This window comes from Onychostoma macrolepis, chromosome 13 (genome assembly GCF_012432095.1).
Source record: "Onychostoma macrolepis isolate SWU-2019 chromosome 13, ASM1243209v1, whole genome shotgun sequence".
NCBI lineage: Eukaryota > Metazoa > Chordata > Actinopteri > Cypriniformes > Cyprinidae > Onychostoma > Onychostoma macrolepis.
In genome coordinates, this window is record NC_081167.1 from 463,368 (window position 1) to 486,905 (window position 23,538).

Consider the following 23,538-nt stretch of genomic DNA (forward strand, 5'->3'; position numbering starts at 1 on the left):
ATGTACCCAGGACACAACGGACTCCACTAATCCATACCACCCACACATCACTTGGTACTGACCACCCAGGGGCCAACGCAACTCTCTCGCTGCTACGAAATCACTTCTGGTGGCCTAACATGGCCAGGGACGTAAGGAGGTTTGTGCAAGGCTGCCGTCATCTCCCAGCAGGCAAACTTCACCCATTACCCATACCTCAACGTCCGTGGTCACACCTAGGAGTAGACTTCATCACTGACCTACCCGCATCAAATGGAAATACATGCATATTAGTCATCATTGATCGATTTCCCAAGTCCTGTCGTCTCATTCCCCTCACTGGCCTTCCCACAGCTCTCCAAACTGCCGAACTCCTGTTCAACCACGTATTCCGATATTATGGCATCCCAGAAGACATAGTATCCGATAGAGGACCCCAATTCATCTCCCGGGTGTGGAAGGCCTTCTTCTCTCTCCTAGGTGTGACCGTCAGTCTCTCATCTGGATATCACCCACAGTCTAATGGGCAGACCGAGCGCAAGATTCAGGAAATAGGGCGCTTCCTGAGAACCTTCTGCCATAGTCGCCAGAACTCCTGGAACCAGTTCTTAGGCTGGGCCGAGTACGCCCAAAACTCACTGCGCCAACAATGCATGGGACTTACGCCCATCCAGTGCGTACTCGGTTTCCAGCCTCCCCTGTTTCCCTGGTCAGGTGAACCATCGGACATCCCTGCCATCGATCACTGGTTTCGGGAGAGCGAGAGAGTCTGGGACGCAGCACACCACCAGCTCCAACAGGCAGTACGCAGACAGAGAGTGACAGCCGACGCCCGAAGATCGGAAAACCCAAATTACCAACCAGGGGAAAAGGTCTGGCTGTCAACCAGGGACATCAGGCTGCACCTGCCTTGTAGGAAACTCAGTCCCAGATTCGTTGGCCTCTTCACCATCTTGGAACGTATCAACCCTGTCACCTACAAGCTCCAATTACCACCTCAATACAAAATTCACCCTACGTTCCATGTCTCACTACTAAAACCCTTCTCTCCACCTCTCTCCACAGGGCCTGACTTCGAGGAAGAAACCCCTCTCCTGGACGAAGGCGCAGTCTATCAGGTCAAGGAAATCCTGGAATCCTGGCGTCGTGGTGGCAGGATAGAATACCTCGTCGACTGGGAGGGCTACAGCCCTGAGGAACGCTCTTGTGTACCCAGAGACGACATCTTAGACCCAACGCTACTCGAAGAGTTCCATGCAGCACACCCAGATCGCCCAGCACTCCGAGGCAGGGGCAGACCACCACGACGCCGAGGTCAGCCCTCAGGAGCGGGCCGTGGAGAGGGGGGTACTGTCACGGATCAGTCAGGCCCTTCACTCCACCAATCACAGCGTTCCACCTCACCAGAGTTCTGATCATGCACACCTGCACCTGTTCACTGCCTCATCAACACCCACTACAAAAGATCCTCATGCACTCACTTCACTGTCCGATCTCGTTTCTCAACGTGGACTCTGACACCGCTGTATCCTACGACCAAAGACTATATCCTTCCAAGAGAGTATACTTGCCTTGTTTGCCTTACCTCCTGTATTTCTTCCTCCTTGTGTCATCCTCTCCTCCTAGAGTCCCTGTCATCGGAGTGTGTGTGTGTCACCGTGGATTCCCCCGTCTCGTCTCTCAGAAACGCTGTGGAAAAGAGAGTTATCATCCTCTCATCACCACTCCACGAACTACTCACTTCAAGATTATCTACTCACCTCTCCACTCTATTATCTCCACCAGTGTGCTTCACCTGTTAAATAAACCACTTAATATTCACCACTTACCTTCGTGTCCGAGTCTATCCATAACATATGTGAAATCAGACATTGAGCACCCCCATATTGCCAAAATGGCATGACCATAACACCCCGCGAATATTCGACTGTGAGATTGGTAGTAGAATCAGGCTTCTCCTATGCATTATATATATATATATATAGGCCTATATATATATATATATATATATATATATACAGGTGCATCTCAATAAATTAGAATGTCGTGGAAAAGTTCATTTATTTCAGTAATTCAACTCAAATTGTTAAACTTGTGTATTAAATAAATTCAGTGCACACAGACTGAAGTAGTTTAAGTCTTTGGTTCTTTTAATTGTGATGATTTTGGCTCACATTTAACAAAAACCCACCAATTCACTATCTCAACAAATTAGAATACTTTATAAGATCAATAAAAAAAAATTTTTAGTGAATTGTTGGCCTTCTGGAAAGTATGTTCATTTACTGTATATGTACTCAATACTTGGTAGGGGCTCCTTTTGCTTTAATTACTGCCTCAATTCGGTGTGGCATGGAGGTGATCAGTTTGTGGCACGGCTTAAACATAGAGCAAGTGTATATTTGCTCAGTAATTACAGAGAAAAATATTGCACTAGTTTTAATTTAATTGTTTGATGGCCAAATTAAACCCTCTTTTTATTTATTTAATTTTTTTGCAATAAAAACATCACAGTATACATCCACTGAAATACAAATGTTGTATAATTTTTTTTTCTTCTGCAAACAGCTAGAAAGAGGTAAGCTTGTTTTAAGCTGCATTGAACCTTGATGGTATATCGTGCAAAGTTATTTGGTGATAGTGGTGTTGGGAAGTTTCTGGTGTGAAGTTGCTGAGATCGACGAATAAGCTTTCATAAGGTAAGCTGACTTGTGAATTATAAATCATAGCTGCAACTCATTAACTCATTTCACTAGATGTCCAGTTTTGTTATTCAGTAATCTCCATCATGTTTCCTTTAATAATAGAATGGTTAAAAATACCTAGGCCTATAATAAAATACCAAATTATAAATTATAAAAAGAATATTGTCTTTTTAAATAACTCCCAAACATAATTATTGTTTTGGCCATACCACATACTATTAGAATAGGTACCCCTTAGTTTCAAAATACTTACAGTATAAATGATTTGTAATTTTACAGGTTGTTCTCCCTTTATTCCCGAAACGTCGCCATATTATTCCCCTATACCTATATGGAGGTACACTATAATTACAAAAAAGTTACGCTGTAACTTCAGTTTACTTACGCAGTTCTTTGCAGGTTGCATATCTGGTTGTTACCCCCTTATTACCCAAACGTAACACATTGTTCCCTTATACCTACAGGTATATTCTTTATAGGTGCACTGTAATTACAGAAACGTACACTTTAAATTCAGTATACTTACGTAGTTCTTTGCGGGTTGTAATCTAAAGCGTTACCGGCAATATTTGTCATTTTATATGCGGGCCACTTTAGGCTCACAGCCACATTTGTCAAGTGCGGGTGAAGGGATGAGAGCAAGGACTCAAATGCAGGAGGAAAAGGGCTTTATTAGCACAAAACTATAAACAAAAACAAACAAAAACTACCCCGTAGGGGAAAACAGGCAGGACAAGGCAGGACAAGGCAGGACAAGGCAGGACAAGGCAGGACAAGGCAGGACAAGGCAGGACAAGGCAGGACAAGGCAGGACAAGGCAGGACAAGGCAGGCGCACACAACATTCAACAACGAACTCCCACAGGACTGCAGACACAAGGAGATTAAATAGGGAGCAAAAGAGGAGGGTAACGAGGTAAAACACAGGTGGGGCAAATTAACCAATAATCAGGAAACAAGGTGGGTGAGGTCAAGACAAATTGACATGAGAGCACATGGCAGACAGAAAACTAAGACAAAAGCCATGTGCTCACACAAAACAAAAACACAAGCACATGGCCAGCAATACAATTCATCAGCCATGTGCTAAACAGGACACGAACACGCAGCTAATGAGAATACTCATAAGCCGTGTATTCACACAAGACATGACAACATGAAAGCACGCAGCCAATGAAAAACACAAGCTGCGTGCCAAACAGAACAAGACAAAACAAGAGAAAGCACGCGGCCGAACCCGAACCGCGTGCCGGACAAAACACAACGCATACGGACAGAGGAGCGCACGTCCCGAGCGAACTCGAGACCGCACGCTCCCACAGCAAGACAGACCTGGAACGTGAGTGTCCGAATCCCGACACGAAAACCACAACAGAGCCTGAACAAGCCAGCGTGCCGGGATCCGAACACCACGCTCCAACATGAAACAGAGCACGAAGACAAGAGAGTGCACGGCTCGAGCACACTCGAAGCCGCGCGCTTATCAGAAAACAAGACAAGAAGGGAGTGTCAGAGCTCTGTCACAAAACCACGAATAAACTAGACCGAAGTGACAGAACCCTGACAACATTAGCCAGTGCTTACTGTGCCATATCTTTGCCAAAACTGGCAGAGATACGTTTAATATACCTAGGCCACATTTGCTGAAACATATGTGGACCACATTTGGTTTACACCCTGATTAGCTTTTGTAGATTGTGCCACATTTTTGCCAAAGGTGGCCCACATTTGGCTGGCACTATTTCGGCCTTATTCACTATTTACCACATGGGCCACATTCAGATTACACATTGCCATGAACACCACATCTTTGTCTACAGAGGCCCACATGTGATTTGAGACATTTGGGCTATTTTTGCTATTTTACATGTGGGCCACTTCAGGCTTACATCCATTTTGTATGGGCCATAAGAAGGCCAGAAGTGCTGTTTCATTGCCTTAAGTGGCCCACATCCGCATGCTATCTGGGTAATTACCATCCCTCATCCATGAAAAAAAACACAACAAAACAAAAAAAAACTGAAATTTGAAATTTATGGGTTTGTATTTGGATATCATGTATTATATGAATTTATAAGATATTGCACTAAAAATTGGGAGTATCACACTAAGAGAAGAAGCAGGAAGAAGCTTCAGCTCACTGGCATGTGGTGTTGGTGATGATAATAGAAGCTGGAATTCTGGGAACTCTCACCCTCTCTAACAACGAGAACCCAAAACAATGGATAAAATAGACGTGTTTCAAAGTAGGCTACTTCAAAATCTGAATTTATGGAAATGTAAATGAGACTCACAAACTGAACTTAGTAAAGCAGAGTGAGATACATCTGGATCCAGTTAGTTTGTCATATGAACCAGCTGTTATCTTTTGGGAGCTTTTACATTCCATTCCTTTCTTTCTAACAGTTGCCTTACCATCTCTTTCACCAATCTGCATGTTTCTTTCTAGCCAAAACATTCTGGATTTTTAAATTGAGTTGAGCAATGCCTTACAGCACTGAGGCGTGCTTCACAGTTCTGCTCTGCTGTTTCTTTCTCTTCATGAAGTTGACTATTGTATCTGTTTTCTGAGCATTTGGCTCAGATTTGACCTCTTTTCCCAAACATCCTGTAGTGGCCGCCCAGTCCTTCCCTCCCACTGTTTTCTTCTCATGTTTCTCTTTTCTGTGCTGTTGCACAACTGCGTTGTTTTCATCTTGGTGGTTCTGTCACAGACACATGCAGGTATTTGACAAGCTTTCATACTGATCTTTTAGCACGGTTTAATTATTTGCTTGCCCATGAATTGTATGACAGTTACAGTTTGCTGAAGTGTAGACTTCTTTTTGAATGAATGTGGAGAATGTCTTGGAATTGACTGGAGGACAGAAAAAAAGGCTTTGAGATTGGATGCAGTATACTGTCTCGAAGTTTGAAGGTTTTAAGCATTACAATACTTCAGTGCTTTTGCAGCATTAATGACAGACAGATGAGGTGTTCTAGTTGGTTCCTAATGTGTTGCTTGGTAGTGTGTTCAGGGTTGTTGTTAAAGCATCGGTAGGCAGGCAGACAATTGCTGTGGAGGTGTTGTAGGCAGTTACTGGGGCATAAGGGCAAGAGGTAGAGTATAGCACACTAAGGCAGAAGAATAGGTTTGTCCGGTTATTTTTTACAGACATTTTCAGAGTCAAAACTGAGACCCTTGAAATTTCAGGACTCCACGTTTTCAGGAACCTTGTGCTATGAACAGAAAGACACTGGATAAGTAGTTGTTTGTGATGCTATACAATCACTCTGCTTGTGTGTCCAATGTGTGCCGTGGATCTTCACGTGTGACAGTGTGACTCACAGAACTCACAGAGCTGTGTGTCATTTAAAGGTTTTAGATTCCACAGGAGAAGTTTAAATGGGTTAAAAAAGTTTAAATAGTTTCAGCTTCACTCCCTTTTTCAGGCTAATAGCATATTACCATTACTATCTGAAATTTGCCATTTGTCCATTGTCCGGTCATGTCTTGAGATTACCCATTCTAGAAAACACTGGCAAAATTCTTGAACAAAACTGTTAATGTAATAGCTTTGACTGTGATTTGTGCTGTAGTGATGGTGGAGGATCGACCAGCAGGAAGCGTATCAGAGGCCATCACCACCGTGACGGGCGGCAGTAAACCTGTGCACCGCTTCCTCAGAGGACAACCCAAGAGTATTGGAGTGAGACACAGAACACGCTTCCTTTCGATCACAGAAACCAAATTAAGCAAAGATCACTCCAGCTTATTCTTTGCCGTAGTACACACTTTTCACACGTTTACTCGAGTGAATGTGTCTCAGAGGACATTTAGTTTTCATAGTCACTTTCTGAATAGGCATATGCATCCCCAAACGCATCACTTTAACACACTTATACAGGGAGAATAAAGGTAGAGTTTCTTATTCTGGTCATTCGAAGACAAGAAAAGTAAGAAAAACAAGCATTTGTGTATTTGTACTTTTGACTCAAATCCTCATAGATATCAGTGAGTGTGTAACAAACAGCCGTTTTTCACTAGGTGTCTCTACCTAATTGTATTTGTCCTTTGCTGTTTCCCTCCCATCATTAAGATTACGTAAGCAATATTATTGATATTGCATATTGATTATTGTTGATTTTATCTTATGTAAGGTTGTGCTGGTGATGATGGGTATAGGTCTATTCATGTTTGGAATTCCTATGAATGTGGACTCAGATGCGCTCACCTCAGTGGAGCTGCTCACCCCATTCTGGCTTGGGATCTTGGTATGCTGATTTGCACATCTCTTTTGACTATATTTGCGTGTTTTGCCTTGAAAGGTATTTAAGATCTTTAATAATCACAATCCATTTATCTACACCTCTATACAACTAGCCTTGTGTTTCTTGACAATGAAATCACTAAAAAACAAAGAATGCATTAAAAATGCATTGTGTCAGTAACCAAATAATTTTAATTCAGTTAACAGTAATAATTATAACACTGATACAAAAAATAAAAAATAAAAATAACACTGCAAGACGATACATGGCAATAAAAAGAAAAATGCAGAAAGAATTTATTCAAACCTATATTGCCTTACTTGAGCTGCTGTCACTGAATACAGTAAACTGAACTGCTTTCCTAGTAAGTTAATTATCTCACTCAGCACAGCACGTTCTATAGATAAGTGGTTTTCAGTGCTGGTCCTTGGGACCTATATGGCTCTGTTCAGACTTCAGACTCTCTTCAAGCCTTGTTCAGACTGGCAGTCCGGGTTAAAGCAATAGGCCCCAAGAAGCTGTGATTTACAGTGAATTTAGCTAACGCTGTGAAGTGCCTAACAACGGCCCTCAGCTGTTCTAAATTCACACAAGTTACCACACGATACATATATTAAAAGCAAAATATATGTTACTTTATTCAATTTAAATCATTAAATGCATCGTTCCACTAGAAAAATAGCCCTGACAGTGACCGTAAACGGAAATAGAATGGTCATATAACGCCTCATCTGATGGATACTGTAAAATTTTATTTTCATTATTTTTACTAAATGTATACTAAAGGTCCTGTTTTTGCAGTTCTTTATCTGTGGCCTTCTGTATATACTGTCTGAACGCAACCCCTCCAAAAAGATGGTAAGTGTCTGTTTAGTCGTTGTGTTTCACTGTGTGTGAGATACTCGTGCATAATTTAGAAAATTCTTGTGTCCTAACTACAACATTTTCTCTATAGAATGTTTAAATGTGTTTGATATTTTGTTTATATGTTTGTGTCTTGATTTGACTGCCCACAGATCACAGCCAGCTTTGCTCTGAGTATCATCTCAGTCATTGGAGTGCTGCCTGCTTTGGTGGAATTCTCCAGAGCAATTGTTGTACTCTATGACATACTCAGGGATCAAATGCATGAGAATAACACAGAGACGGGGGAACTTTATGCTGAACAATATTATGTGAGGGTTTTTATTCTTATTATTAAATGACGAACATGGTTATGAGGAATATAAATTCAGATATGAGGGTGATAGAGGGGTGTATTTGAGAGATTATGCATGTGTAGGAATTTCGAAATTTCGTTTTCACAGATATCCGTGAAAAACCTGGAGCTAGTGTTCTTCTGTCACAGCTTGACAGGAGGCGTTCTGCTTGTAATCATGACGTTCTTCGCCAGGGCAGCACTGCAATCCAGCAGGACTCAGGTAATCTCACCGCACACAACCTTCCTCCTGTGAAAGCACCAGAGACTCTCGGCTGGGCTGTGGGTCTTTTCTGATAGCTGGAGGAAAAGGAAATCACGCTAGATTCAGATAACAAAAATGAAAGAAATTAACAATATTTTGCATTTAACATTTAAAAGTTCATTCAAAGATCATGTTAACATGTTAAATGTAGAGTGTATACCAACATTCATTTAATTTATAACATAATATATGCTTGAATCATACCATTCATGACTTAAATATGTCTGGGGGGAACCTTTGCTTCCTACATAGTTGTGCTCATGTTCTGTCTCTCCTTGGTTTCTACAAGTAAGCTAACAAAATCATTTTAAGTTAAATCAATATTTCATGATTTATTTGTTTATTTAGTAAGTCATGTAACAAGTAAGATAATGCATCCCTGATCACCCTGTTGGATTTATTTTGTGATCATGACGGGCTGAATGTTCATGGATGATTTCCTCATCTCCGCAGGCTGTTGTTGTAATGCGAAACCTGCCATCAGCAGAGTGAATGAACCCAAATCATCCTCCTTTGTGTACATGAAGAGGAGCTGACAGCACATCTGTGGCAGCACATTAGAATATTTCACTAAAAATCAACTGTGATCTTTAAAATTGCATATATATACAGTATATGATATGGTAACAAAATGCAGCAGTAGAATTGAAGAGGCAACAATTTTTTTAGAGTGTTTGCTCATCTGCAGTATGTCTATAGGACGTTTCCTTTTTGGATGTCAGATAGATATATGTCTTTAAGATGTTTATGATTTAGAATGTATGTAAAACTGACATCTGAAAGACGTCTGTCAGATGTTTGTACACAGCAGATGCATTCCAGATTAAGAGATCTTCAACATTACATTTCTGCTAAATAATACTATCTAGTAATACTGTAACATAAATAATTAAATCTAAAGATTTACTAATATTACTAAAATAAACATAACTGTGTGCTAAAACAAAGCACAAAGGTCATGTGGCGGTAGCCATAAAGGAAGGTTAATCTGCAGGAGCGGGACTGAAGACGACTGGGTTTTTATCGGGGGATCATAGGTTCTTGGTTACGAGATTGTTGCATGTAGAATTCATCACAATGCTCATCACTTGTGATTGGGATTTTAATACCAGCTGTAAACAGGACAATGGAGTACTATTTTCTATGTGAGACATGTTTGACTGTAACTTTTTTTTTAACAGCAGGAAGAGAATCCTTGTACACATATATTTTAAAGGTGATTTTTATTTTTCCACTTGCTACTTTGTATTCATTTTTTTTAAAATAATTAAATAAACAGATTGTGATATTTTTTCTCAATTTCTGAAATAAAGATTCAAATGTTTGCTAACATGTAAATGTAGTTTTCAACAATAATACCTAGACCTGCTCAAAAAAGGAAAGAAAAAAGAAAAGAAAAAAACATGGGGAATATATTTTTTAAATTGAGACTTTCATGTGGAGAACTCTGCTCAAGTTCTGCTTAATGAAGCATTTAATAGTTAACAACCAAAAATATGTTTTGCTATTATGATTTTGTAACCCAAGTTAAGAGCAAAATAGTTCTGTGAAACAGAAGTGAGATGTTCATATGAATGAGTATATAAAATATATGCATAGAATATAGGCATATTCTAATCTTATTTATCCATTCAGTTTACCTTTATTAGGATAATCCAGAGATCCAGAATAGATACAATACATACAATTATACCAGTGTTTCCACAGATGACTGGTATCACACAACATTCAGCCTTGATTTGACAGCAACTGTCACGATCACCAGCTGGAGTGCCCATGAGCTCCTCTAGAGGGCACTCCATCCTGTACCTTGCCATTCATTTAGGACTCCATTTCCCATAATCCTCAGTTTACCGACTCATCGGCACTCATTACCAGTTCACAGCTGCCTCATATTAGTAGGACTATATGAATAGCACACAGACACACACACACTCTCCACTGGTGACTGAATGTTGATTAGCTCTTTTGTGTTTCTAGATTTCCTGTTTACTTGCCTTTGTGTTTTGATCCCTGGACTGTTTCCTTGTTTATGATTGTTTACTCCCTGCCCTGACTATTGCCTGACTTGTGGAGTACTCTTTTGCCTTCTCCCTGGAGGTGTTTGTTTGCTGGTGTTTGACCCTACCTGTTCTGACTACACTCTATGGAATAAAGCCTGGAAGTGGATCCCCACATCAAACAATGATGTCACTACGCTTCTCTTTTCCAACAACTCAGTGCCATATTGTATCAATTAAACATTAAACTAAAGTCATTTGTGTTAACCCATATTGAATCATTCAAATAAAAATTATTTGTGAGAACCGACATTGCTGATTATTGCCTTTCATTCATTTAAGTCAATGGTGTTTGTGGTCACAGTTTCATTCGCGGATCTTTTATGTTAGATATGACTGACTGACCAGTATTGACTAGCCTACAACTTGGATAAGATTCCTAAAGGTTTCACACCTACAGCACACATTACAGACATTGATGCACAAATGCGGATATGTTCTACATGTCTACAGTATAAATAATGAATAAACCAATCTTATACTTCTTGATTTCGCGTAAGCAGCTTTAAATATAATATGCATGCACAATAAACTATACAGTGTGTGCAGAATTATTAGGCAAGTTGATATTCTGGTCATATTTTTTTTCCAAGAACATTTTACCAATTCCAAACCACATCAATCTTAGTAACTACTATCAATTTTGTATTTAATCATTTATAAGTGATATATAATTGCCCATGAAGGCTGAAAGTTAAAAACTTCTTATTTCAGGTGTGCAGAATTATTAGGCAGGTTTTCATTTACTGATAAAATGAGCCAAAAAAGAGATTGAACTCAAGAATAAAAGTTAAAAAAATTATTAAATGCCCATGAGAAGGATGCAATACTAATGCAATAATAGAATTAGCAAAGTTAAGGCATGACCATTGGGTAGCGAAATGCTCATTGGGTCAAAAAAAAAAAACAGGTGGAGAAGAAAAGACACGTTAACTGCAAAAGAATTAAGAATTAAGGTGAAGAATTAGGTGAGAACCCATCAGGAACCATTTAGTCTCCAGCACCATCATTTTCCAGAACTGCAACCTTCCTGGAGTCTCCAGAATTACAAGGTGTCAGGTTCTCAGAGACTTTGCTTGGGTAAAAAATTCTTGAAGAATTTATCTTCCAGAATCTGGCAGTAAGTTTTGGGAGCTCATTTTAGTTCATCTCCTATCCTGAAAAGTCTGTCTTGCGGGATTGATTAAAAATGAGTTCCAAAAACTTACTGCCAGATTCTGGAAGATAAATTCTTCAAAACTGTGGCACAAGAGGATGTGATGCTGGTCCTTCAAGAGTCACTCTCAACTTATCTGTCCATAAAGCCTATAAAAAATCAGTCTTCGTGTATTTCACAACACTTCAGCGTGTTATTCTTATTAAGTGAGAGTCATTTAAAATATTTTTTTACCCAAGCAAAGTCTCTGAGAACCTGACACATTCCACTTCTGGAGACTCCAGGAAGGTTGCAGTTCTGTAAAATGATGGTGCTGGAGACTAAATGGTTCCTGATGGTTTCTCACCTAATTCTTGACATTAATTCCTAATTCTTTTGCAGTTAACGTGTCTTTTCTTCTCCACCTGTTTTTTTTTTTTGACCCAATGAGCATTTTGCTGCCCAGTGGTCATGCATTAACTTTTCTAATTCTATTATTGCATTAGTATTGCATCCTTCTCATGGGCATTTAATAATTGTTTTACTTTTATTCTTGAGTTCAATCTCATTTTTGGCTCATTTTATCTGTCAAAGAAAACCTGCCTAATAATTCTGCACACCTGAAATAAGGAGTTTTTAACTTTCAGCCTTCATGGGCAATTATATATCACTTATAAATGATTAAATACAAAATTGATAGTAGTTACTAAGATTGATGTGGTTTGGAATTGGTAAAATGTTCTTGGAAAAAAAATATGATCAGAATATCAACTTGCCTAATAATTCTGCACACACTGTAGTAAAATTTATTTAATTACATCACTCGACAGAAAGGTTTTTGCAGGTTTTAATAAAATATAAATTAATAACAGTCATAAGCATATTTCCAGTACATGCCTCAGGCTTGCACAGTATCATCAACTCACACATCAGAATCTTCGGTAATCCTCTGCAAACTTTGCCATGGCTCAGTCGGTTCTTTTTGAGTCCTCTGTAATCCTCGGGAAACTTTGACAGTTGGTTGAACCGGCTCATTCGGTTCTTTTTGAGTTGGACATGCTACTTCGGCTGTGCATCCTGCGTCATCAACCCGGAACTAAAATTCGATTCAGTTCGATTTGTGATCCGGCTCGACCGATTACTTCCTGAGAACCGGCTCGACCGATTACTTCCTGAGAACCGGCTCAAACGAACGATTCGTTCAAGAACCAAACATCACTAGTTGTCACGCCTCCCTTTGTTACAGAATCACCAGCCTACCCCAGATCCAGCAGGTTTTTGAGAATTCCAGACCCATCAAATTACCTGTCTATCGAGGAGTACGTTCATCTATTCAGTGAGTTTTCGTACCATGTGTAGATTTATGATGAGATTTGGTTAAGGACTTGTTCCGTTTTGGACTCAGTGAGCCAACGAAGTCATTGTTACCCGTAGGGGATTATAATGGTACTTTGAGAGATTTTATGGACTATGCTCTTTTGTTATCAAAGTCAAAGTCAAAGTGATGAAAGTAAAAAAAAATGGCTGCTAGCTCAGAGTCTCTTCCCAAAGTGGCCACCATTCCAGAGTCTCTTCACAAGATGGCCACCAGCCCAGAGAATTTTTGCAAAATGGCTGCCAGCTCAGAGACTGTTTACAAAATGGCTGCCAGCCCTGAGGATTTCCATAACATGGCTGCCATTCCAGAGTCTCATCATGTCACAGCTGATCTTCCAGAGCCTCGTCACGTCACAGCTGATCTTCCAGAGTCTCGTCACGTCTCAGCTGATCTTCCAGAACCTCGTCACGTCAAGCCTGCCAAGTCAAAGCCTGCTCATGTCAAGTCTGCCAAACCAGAACCTGTTCACGTCAGGGCCGCCACGCCAGAGCCTCCGGCTTTTAGGGTTGTCAGGCCGCAGTCTTCAGCCATCACGGATGCCACTCCAGTGTTCCAGAGCATGGTGAATGTTGCATTTGAAGACACAAAGTCAGTCCCACGGCGTTCAAGGCTGGAATCCAGAGTGGAGGACCCTCAGTTGGTGTCGGTGTGAGCTGCTGGCAATCCAAGGGTTTCTACGTTCCAGAGCAATGCAAACTCTACACTCACTAGCCACGCAGACTCTACGCTCACTAGCCACACAGATTCTATGCTCCCAAGCACCGCTGTCTCAGTACAATCAAGTGACATGATTTCAGTGTTCTCAAGTAACACGGTTTCAACGCTAGCAAGCCTTCCGGCCGCTACTCACTCCTGTTCCCCAGGCACAGCGCCGTCAGTCTCGGAAACATACAATGTACTCTCTGTCCTGCCAGTTATGGCCACGGCCATTCTCTGTGTTTGGGCTGATTTCTGAGCTTGCAATAAGTCCCTGGGCGAATATAGCATTGGAAAGCAGATGATTTCCATTGTCCCATTCTTTGGAGCATAGGAGCAGAGACAGTAGAAGCTGCTGTTGTGGCTGCTCCTATATGGAAGGAGTGAACAGTGTAGAGGTTAGGGTTGAGACCACAGTGTTGGCAAAGGAGACTAGTGTTGTCAAAAATACCAACCGCAATAACATTCGGTACTGAAATTTAAAAAATGTCCATTTCCCGCTAAGATTTGAGTGTTGTTGAGCAGATTCTTAAACGGCGCTGATTGATCATTGTGTTCACGTGCTCAACATGTCTGTGATTGGCTACAATGATCATTGCTTCACCCTCTTCACCGAGCACGTGAACACAATGACCAATCAGTGCTGTTTAAGTGGAGTGGTGATCTTGACAGTAACCAAGGCAACAAACAAGGAGAATAGGAACTAAACTGAAATGAAACACAGGAAAAACAGAAGAACTGTTTTCCAGCAAAAGTTTTTGGTCCAATAATTAACACCTCTGTTTTTTCAGAATTTAGCAGTAAGAAATTGCTAGTCACCCAGTTTTTGATATCAACTATACATTCCGTTATTTTTGCAAATTGGTAAGTTTCATCAGGTCACCAAGAAATATAGAGCTGACTATCATCACCATAACAGTGAAAGCTGACACCATGTTTCCTAATGATATCTCCCAAGGGTAACGTGTAAAGCGTGAAAAGTAAGGGGCCAAGCACTGAGCCTTGAGGTACTCCATACTGCACTTTTGATTGGAATGATACCTCTTCATTTACTGCCACGAATTGATGGTGGTCAGATAAGTACAATTTGAACCATGCCAGTGCATTTCCTCTAATGTCAACATCATTTTCTAGTCTATTTAAAAGAATGTTGTGGTCGATAGTGTCAAACATGATGCTAAGATCCAGTAGCACTAATAGAGAGATACAACCACGATCAGATGATAAAAGCAGGTCGTTTGTAACTTTAATGAGAGCAGTCTCAGTATTATGATTTGGTCTAAAACCTGACTGGAAATCCTCACATACAGTATATCATTTTTCTCTAAGAAGGAACATAGTTGTGATGATACTAGCTTTTCTAATATCTTTGACAGAAAAGGGAGATTCGAGATCGGTCTGTAATTAATTAATTCTTTGGGGTTAAGTTGTGTTTTTTTAATGAGAGGCTTAATAACAGCCAGTTTGAAGGTTTTTGGAACATATCCTAATGACAATGATGAGTTAATAATATTCAGAAGAGGATCTATTACTTCTGGAAGCTCTTTTAGGAGCTAAGATGGAACAGGGTGTAACATTCAGGTTGTTGGTTTAGATCATAGGTCACTAACAGGTGGACCGCGGTCCGAGTCCGGACCCAGAAGCCGTCCCATCTGGCCCCGGACCTATATCTAAGCTTCTATTTCAACTGGCGCAGCTTTTGTAGTCTTTACGGTAGCGGAATCCGGTCCGAATCCGTGAAGGCTTTTGACATAATGAAATAAATACCAAACGCTAATTTCTAGTACATCAAATTTATATCTAGCAGATCATGGTCAGCTCTAGAGCCGTTTGGGTGCAGTCGTGCGTGCAGTGATGAGAGCAGAGAGCTGCCCGCTGCGCGCAGACAGATGAAACTTTCAGTGGGTGAAAAGCAATGGCATTTTAAAAATTTAGGAAAGTTGAGGGGTCCTTAAAAATCTTAAATGTTACAAGAAAGTCTTAATTATGATTTCAGGTGTTAAATGTGGGGACTGAAAGACAAGAATTGCGCTATTCTTTGAATAAATATGAGCGCTGCATGTTTCAAAGTCATCTGCTTCGCTGCTTTGTGGAGTCTGTCTGTTGGGCTTTGTGTGCTGCCGTTCCCAAAGCGCCACCTGCTGGAAGAGAATGATTTTCCATTTTCAATCAGCCCGTACAGTCTGCTGTTGTCAAAGGCCAATGTGAAAATCAATCCATGTTTTTAAGCAAACATGCAGAGTTGTAAATGTGAACTGGTGGATCAACAAGAAGATGTGTTATAAAATGTAAACAATTAAGGCAGTAAAATATATTTATATGTTATTTAATTAATATAATACTTGATTGTTTTTGTGAAAACCTGCATCTGAACAGTAAATCGTGCTTTTTACAGTCATTTAATTTTTTTTTTTTTTTTTTTTTTTGTGCAGGTCTTAAAAAAAAAAAAGGTCTTTAAAAGTCTTGAATTTAAGCTTAAATATCCTGCAGATACCCTGGCCTGGCAAAAACTATCAATTGTTTTTTTATATATAATTGTTCGGACCTCGGCTGGTGAGGAGGGTTCATTACTGGACCTCGAGCCGTTTTAGTTGAAGACCCCTGATCTAGAAGATGTAGATTATTTACAATATTTTCAATGTGTCTAAAACATTTCATGTCAGAAGTTTAGAAAGTGTTAATGATTTTTGTTAATGAAGATGTTTATCAGATTTTGTACATAATAGATGTTTTCCAGATGAAGCACTCTTTAACAGAAATTTTGGAGATGTGCTTATGCCTGCATTGTAATGAATATTTATTACAAAAAGGACTGCCATAAAGTATTATATAGACAGCACACGTACGTCTGCAAGATGTCTGTTGAAGATCTCTTGATCTGGAAAGCATCTGCTGTGTACAAACATCTGACAGACGTCTTTCAGATGTCAGTTTTACATACATTCTAAATCATAAACATCTTAAAGACATTTATCTATCTGACATCCAAAAAGGAAACGTCCTATAGACATACTGCAGATGAGCAAACACTCTAAAAAAATACGTCTTGCAGATGTAAATGCAGACGTCAAATAGATGTCTCTGAGATAACCATCATTGACAAAAGTATTAATGTACAATTATAATAAAATAATAAATCTAGCTCAAAGATAAGTTTACAAGTAATAAATGTCCCTTCGCTCTGAATGCTGTTTTTATTTTAGGTTTCAGTACAAAACACTGGTATTATTGGTAACAGAAGACTGTACAATTCTACTGCTGCATTTTGTTACCATATCATATACTGTATACAGTGGGGCAAAAAAGTATTTAGTCAGCCACCAATTGTGCAAGTTCTCCCACTTAAAAAGATGAGAGAGGCCTGCAATTTTCATCATAGGTATACCTCAACTATGAGAGACAAATTGAGAAAAAAAATCCAGAAAATCACATTGTAGGAGTTTTAAAGAATTAATTGGTAAATTCCTCGGTAAAATAAGTATTTGGTCACCTACAAACAAGCAAGATTTCTGGCTGTCACAGACCTGTAACTTCTTCTTTAAGAGGCTCCTCTGTCCTCCACTCATTACCTGTATTAATGGAATCTGTTTGAACTCGTTATCAGTATAAAAAAAAAACCTGTCCACAACCTCAAACAGTCCAACTCCAAACTCCACCATGGCCAAGACCAAAGAGCTGTCAAAGGACACCAGAAACAAAACTGGAGACCTGCACCAGGCTGGGAAGACTGAATCTGCAATAGGTAAGCAGCTTGGTGTGAAGAAATCAACTGTGGGAGCAATTATTAGAAAATGGAAGACATACAAGACCACTGATAATCTCCCTCGATCTGGGGCTCCATGCAAGATCTCACCCCGTGGGATCAAAATGATCACAAGAACTGTGAGCAAAAATCCCAGAACCACTCGGGGGGGGACCTAGTGAATGACCTGCAGAGAGCTGCGACCAAAGTAACAAAGGCTACCATCAGTAACACACTGCGCCGCCAGGGACTCAAATCCTGCAGTGCCAGAAGTGTCCCCCTGCTTAAGCCAGTACATGTCCGGCCCGTCTGAAGTTTGCTAGAGAGCATTTGGATGATCCAGAAGAGGATTGGGAGAATGTCATATGGTCAGATGAAACCAAAATATAACTTTTTGGTAAAAACTCAACTTGCCGTGTTTGGAGGAGAAAGAATGCTGAGTTGCATCCAAAGAACACCATACCTACTGTGAAGCATGGGGGTGGAAACATCATGCTTTGGGGCTGTTTTTCTGCAAAGGGATCAGGACGACTGATCCGTGTAAACGAAAGAATGAATGGGGCCATGTATCGTGAGATTTTGAGTGAAAACCTCCTTCCATCAGCAAGGGCATTGAAGATGAAACGTGGCTGGGTCTTTCAGCATGACAATGATCCCAAACACACCGCCGGGCAACGAAGGAGTGGCTTCGTAAGAAGCATTTCAAGGTCCTGGAGTGGCCTAGCCAGTCTCCAGATCTCAACCCCATCGAAAATCTTTGGAGGGAGTTGAAAGTCTGTGTTGCCCAGCGACAGCCCCAAAACATTACTGCTCTAGAGGAGCTCTGCATGGAGGAATGGGCCAAAATACCAGCAACAGTGTGTGAAAACCTTGTGAAGACTTACAGAAAACGTTTGACCTCTGTCATTGCCAACAAAGGGTATATAACAAAGTATTGAGATTAAATTTTGTTATTGACCAAATACTTATTTTCCACCATAATTTGCAAATAAATTCTTTAAAAATCCTACAATGTTATTTTTTTTCTCATTTTGTCTCTCATAGTTGAGGTATACCTATGATGAAAATTACAGGCCTCTCTCATCTTTTTAAGTGGGAGAACTTGCACAATTGGTGGCTGACTAAATACTTTTTTGCCCCACTGTATATATGCAATTTTAAAGATCACAGTTGATTTTTAGTGAAATATTCTAATGTGCTGCCACAGATGTGCTGTCAGCTCCTCTTCATGTACACAAAGGAGGATGATTTGGGTTCATTCACTCTGCTGATGGCAGGTTTCGCATTACAACAACAGCCTGCGGAGATGAGGAAATCATCCATGAACATTCAGCCCGTCATGATCACAAAATAAATCCAACAGGGTGATCAGGGATGCATTATCTTGTTACATGACTTACTAAATAAACAAATAAATCATGAAATATTGATTTAACTTAAAATGATTTTGTTAGCTTACTTGTAGAAACCAAGGAGAGACAGAACATGAGCACAACTATGTAGGAAGCAAAGGTTCCCCCCAGACATATTTAAGTCATGAATGGTATGATTCAAGCATATATTATGTTATAAATTAAATGAATGTTGGTATACACTCTACATTTAACATGTTAACATGATCTTTGAATGAACTTTTAAATGTTAAATGCAAAATATTGTTAATTTCTTTCATTTTTGTTATCTGAATCTAGCGTGATTTCCTTTTCCTCCAGCTATCAGAAAAGACCCACAGCCCAGCCGAGAGTCTCTGGTGCTTTCACAGGAGGAAGGTTGTGTGCGGTGAGATTACCTGAGTCCTGCTGGATTGCAGTGCTGCCCTGGCGAAGAACGTCATGATTACAAGCAGAACGCCTCCTGTCAAGCTGTGACAGAAGAACACTAGCTCCAGGTTTTTCACGGATATCTGTGAAAACAAAATTTCGAAATTCCTACACATGCATAATCTCTCAAATACACCCCTCTATCACCCTCATATCTGAATTTATATTCCTCATAACCATGTTCGTCATTTAATAATAAGAATAAAAATCCTCACATAATATTGTTCAGCATAAAGTTCCTCCGCCACTGTGCTATTCTCATGCATATTATGCCCGGCGAGCACGTAATAGATTACACTAATTGCTCTGGAGAATTCCACCAAAGCAGGCAGCACTCCAATGACTGAGATGATACTCAGAGCAAAGCTGGCTGTGATCTGTGGGCAGTCAAATCAAGACACAAACATATAAACAAAATATCAAACACATTTAAACATTCTATAGAGAAAATGTTGTAGTTAGGACACAAGAATTTTCTAAATTATGCACGAGTATCTCACACACAGTGAAACACAACGACTAAACAGACACTTACCATCTTTTTGGAGGGGTTGCGTTCAGACAGTATATACAGAAGGCCACAGATAAAGAACTGCAAAAACAGGACCTTTAGTATACATTTAGTACAATTTTACAGTATCCATCAGATGAGGCGTTATATGACCATTCTATTTCCGTTTACGGTCACTGTCAGGGCTATTTTTCTAGTGGAACGATGCATTTAATGATTTAAATTGAATAAAGTAACATATATTTTGCTTTTAATATATGTATCGTGTGGTAACTTGTGTGAATTTAGAACAGCTGAGGGCCGTTGTTAGGCACTTCACAGCGTTAGCTAAATTCACTGTAAATCACAGCTTCTTGGGGCCTATTGCTTTAACCCGGACTGCCAGTCTGAACAAGGCTTGAAGAGAGTCTGAAGTCTGAACAGAGCCATATAGGTCCCAAGGACCAGCACTGAAAACCACTTATCTATAGAACGTGCTGTGCTGAGTGAGATAATTAACTTACTAGGAAAGCAGTTCAGTTTACTGTATTCAGTGACAGCAGCTCAAGTAAGGCAATATAGGTTTGAATAAATTCTTTCTGCATTTTTCTTTTTATTGCCATGTATCGTCTTGCAGTGTTATTTTTATTTTTTATTTTTTGTATCAGTGTTATAATTATTACTGTTAACTGAATTAAAATTATTTGTTACTGACACAATGCATTTTAATGCATTCTTTGTTTTTAGTGATTTCATTGTCAAGAAACACAAGGCTAGTTGTATAGAGGTGTAGATAAATGGATTGTGATTATTAAAGATCTTAAATACCTTTCAAGGCAAAACACGCAAATATAGTCAAAAGAGATGTGCAAATCAGCATACCAAGATCCCAAGCCAGAATGGGGTGAGCAGCTCCACTGAGGTGAGCGCATCTGAGTCCACATTCATAGGAATTCCAAACATGAATAGACCTATACCCATCATCACCAGCACAACCTTACATAAGATAAAATCAACAATAATCAATATGCAATATCAATAATATTGCTTACGTAATCTTAATGATGGGAGGGAAACAGCAAAGGACAAATACAATTAGGTAGAGACACCCAGTGAAAAACGGCTGTTTGTTACACACTCACTGATATCTATGAGGATTTGAGTCAAAAGTACAAATACACAAATGCTTGTTTTTCTTACTTTTTCTTGTCTTCGAATGACCAGAATAAGAAACTCTACCTTTATTCTCCCTGTATAAGTGTGTTAAAGTGATGCGTTTGGGGATGCATATGCCTATTCAGAAAGTGACTATGAAAACTAAATGTCCTCTGAGACACATTCACTCGAGTAAACGTGTGAAAAGTGTGTACTACGGCAAAGAATAAGCTGGAGTGATCTTTGCTTAATTTGGTTTCTGTGATCGAAAGGAAGCGTGTTCTGTGTCTCACTCCAATACTCTTGGGTTGTCCTCTGAGGAAGCGGTGCACAGGTTTACTGCCGCCCGTCACGGTGGTGATGGCCTCTGATACGCTTCCTGCTGGTCGATCCTCCACCATCACTACAGCACAAATCACAGTCAAAGCTATTACATTAACAGTTTTGTTCAAGAATTTTGCCAGTGTTTTCTAGAATGGGTAATCTCAAGACATGACCGGACAATGGACAAATGGCAAATTTCAGATAGTAATGGTAATATGCTATTAGCCTGAAAAAGGGAGTGAAGCTGAAACTATTTAAACTTTTTTAACCCATTTAAACTTCTCCTGTGGAATCTAAAACCTTTAAATGACACACAGCTCTGTGAGTTCTGTGAGTCACACTGTCACACGTGAAGATCCACGGCACACATTGGACACACAAGCAGAGTGATTGTATAGCATCACAAACAACTACTTATCCAGTGTCTTTCTGTTCATAGCACAAGGTTCCTGAAAACGTGGAGTCCTGAAATTTCAAGGGTCTCAGTTTTGACTCTGAAAATGTCTGTAAAAAATAACCGGACAAACCTATTCTTCTGCCTTAGTGTGCTATACTCTACCTCTTGCCCTTATGCCCCAGTAACTGCCTACAACACCTCCACAGCAATTGTCTGCCTGCCTACCGATGCTTTAACAACAACCCTGAACACACTACCAAGCAACACATTAGGAACCAACTAGAACACCTCATCTGTCTGTCATTAATGCTGCAAAAGCACTGAAGTATTGTAATGCTTAAAACCTTCAAACTTCGAGACAGTATACTGCATCCAATCTCAAAGCCTTTTTTTCTGTCCTCCAGTCAATTCCAAGACATTCTCCACATTCATTCAAAAAGAAGTCTACACTTCAGCAAACTGTAACTGTCATACAATTCATGGGCAAGCAAATAATTAAACCGTGCTAAAAGATCAGTATGAAAGCTTGTCAAATACCTGCATGTGTCTGTGACAGAACCACCAAGATGAAAACAACGCAGTTGTGCAACAGCACAGAAAAGAGAAACATGAGAAGAAAACAGTGGGAGGGAAGGACTGGGCGGCCACTACAGGATGTTTGAGAAAAGAGGTCAATCTGTGCTGTAAGGCATTGCTCAACTCAATTTAAAAATCCAGAATGTTTTGGCTAGAAAGAAACATGCAGATTGGTGAAAGAGATGGTAAGGCAACTGTTAGAAAGAAAGGAATGGAATGTAAAAGCTCCCAAAAGATAACAGCTGGTTCATATGACAAACTAACTGGATCCAGATGTATCTCACTCTGCTTTACTAAGTTCAGTTTGTGAGTCTCATTTACATTTCCATAAATTCAGATTTTGAAGTAGCCTACTTTGAAACACATCTATTTTATCCATTGTTTTGGGTTCTCGTTGTTAGAGAGGGTGAGAGTTCCCAGAATTCCAGCTTCTATTATCATCACCAACACCACATTCCAGTGAGCTGATGCTTCTTCCTGCTTCTTCTCTTAGTGTGATTCTCCCAATGTTTAGTGCAATATCTTATAAATTCATATTATACATGATCTCCAACTACAAACCCATAAACTTTCAAACCTCAGTTTTTTTTTTTTTTTTTTTCTTTCCATGGATAAAAAAAAAAATCCACGTGCAGGCTTTATTCCATAGAGTGTAGTCAGAACAGGTAGGGTCAAACACCAGCAAACAAACACCTCCAGGGCGAAGGCAAAAGAGTACTCCACAAGTCAGGCAATAGTCAGGGCAGGGAGTAAACAATCATAAACAAGGAAACAGTCCAGGGATCAAAACACGAAGGCAAGGAAACAGGAAATCTAGAAACACAGAAGAGCTCATCAACATTCAGTCACCAGTGGAGAGTGTGTGTGTGTCTGTGTGCTATTCATATAGTCCTACTAATATGAGGCAGCTGTGAACTGGTAATGAGTGCCGATGAGTCGGTAAACTGAGGATTATGGGAAATGGAGTCCTAAATGAATGGGCAAGGTACAGGATGGAGTGCCCTCTAGAGGAGCTCATGGGCACTCCAGCTGGTGATCGTGACAGTTGCTGTCAAATCAAGGCTGAATGTTGTGTGATACCAGTCATCTGTGGAAACACTGGTATAATTGTATGTATTGTATCTATTCTGGATCTCTGGATTATCCTAATAAAGGTAAACTGAATGGATAAATAAGATTAGAATATGCCTATATTCTATGCATATATTTTATATACTCATTCATATGAACATCTCACTTCTGTTTCACAGAACTATTTTGCTCTTAACTTGGGTTACAAAATCATAATAGCAAAACATATTTTGGTTGTTAACTATTAAATGCTTCATTAAGCAGAACTTGAGCAGAGTTCTCCACATGAAAGTCTCA

At 39.9% G+C, this 23,538-nt stretch overlaps 2 protein-coding genes across 3 annotated transcripts; one reads left to right on the forward strand and one right to left on the reverse strand.

Moving 5' to 3' along the window:
* Positions 1-5,306: 5,306 nt before the first annotated feature.
* LOC131551684 (membrane-spanning 4-domains subfamily A member 15-like) lies at positions 5,307-11,033 on the forward strand. Its single transcript, XM_058794730.1, has 7 exons — positions 5,307-5,407; positions 6,263-6,372; positions 6,824-6,937; positions 7,736-7,792; positions 7,951-8,109; positions 8,242-8,355; positions 8,851-11,033. The coding sequence occupies exons 1-7, from the start codon at positions 5,335-5,337 to the stop codon at positions 8,887-8,889; spliced, it is 666 nt and encodes a 221-aa protein (XP_058650713.1). The 5' UTR covers positions 5,307-5,334; the 3' UTR covers positions 8,890-11,033.
* A 1,491-nt stretch (positions 11,034-12,524) lies between these two features.
* Positions 12,525-23,006, reverse strand: LOC131552669 (membrane-spanning 4-domains subfamily A member 15-like). 2 transcript variants are annotated; one of them, XM_058796590.1, is made up of 7 exons: positions 22,132-23,006; positions 21,167-21,276; positions 20,601-20,714; positions 19,764-19,820; positions 19,444-19,605; positions 19,198-19,311; positions 12,525-14,036 (listed from the first exon to the last, which is right to left on the reverse strand). In XM_058796590.1, exons 1-7 carry the CDS (start codon positions 22,202-22,204, stop codon positions 13,845-13,847), a joined length of 822 nt encoding a protein of 273 aa, XP_058652573.1. In that variant the 5' UTR covers positions 22,205-23,006; the 3' UTR covers positions 12,525-13,844. The 2 variants fall into 2 exon arrangements, with proteins under 2 accessions (XP_058652573.1, XP_058652574.1); XM_058796591.1 differs by lacking the exon at positions 12,525-14,036 and adding an exon at positions 18,519-18,706 and having other exon boundaries at positions 22,132-22,999.
* Positions 23,007-23,538: the final 532 nt, after the last annotated feature.

What these genes read in the sequence shown, in the direction of transcription:
- LOC131552669 (XM_058796590.1), bottom strand. Translation starts at nt 22,204, where the DNA reads ATGTTTCTCTTTTCTGTGCTGTTGCACAACTGCGTTGTTTTCATCTTG. An exon ending in GACAACCCAAGAGTATTGGA is followed by an intron (nt 20,715 to 21,166) that starts GTGAGACACAGA and finishes ATCTTATGTAAG; the next exon opens with GTTGTGCTGGTGATGATGGG. An exon ending in TTTATGCTGAACAATATTAT is followed by an intron (nt 19,312 to 19,443) that starts GTGAGGATTTTT and finishes TTGTTTTCACAG; the next exon opens with ATATCCGTGAAAAACCTGGA.
- LOC131551684 (XM_058794730.1), top strand. Translation starts at nt 5,335, where the DNA reads ATGTTTCTCTTTTCTGTGCTGTTGCACAACTGCGTTGTTTTCATCTTG. An exon ending in TCTGTCACAGACACATGCAG is followed by an intron (nt 5,408 to 6,262) that starts GTATTTGACAAG and finishes TTTGTGCTGTAG; the next exon opens with TGATGGTGGAGGATCGACCA. An exon ending in GCAACCCCTCCAAAAAGATG is followed by an intron (nt 7,793 to 7,950) that starts GTAAGTGTCTGT and finishes GACTGCCCACAG; the next exon opens with ATCACAGCCAGCTTTGCTCT.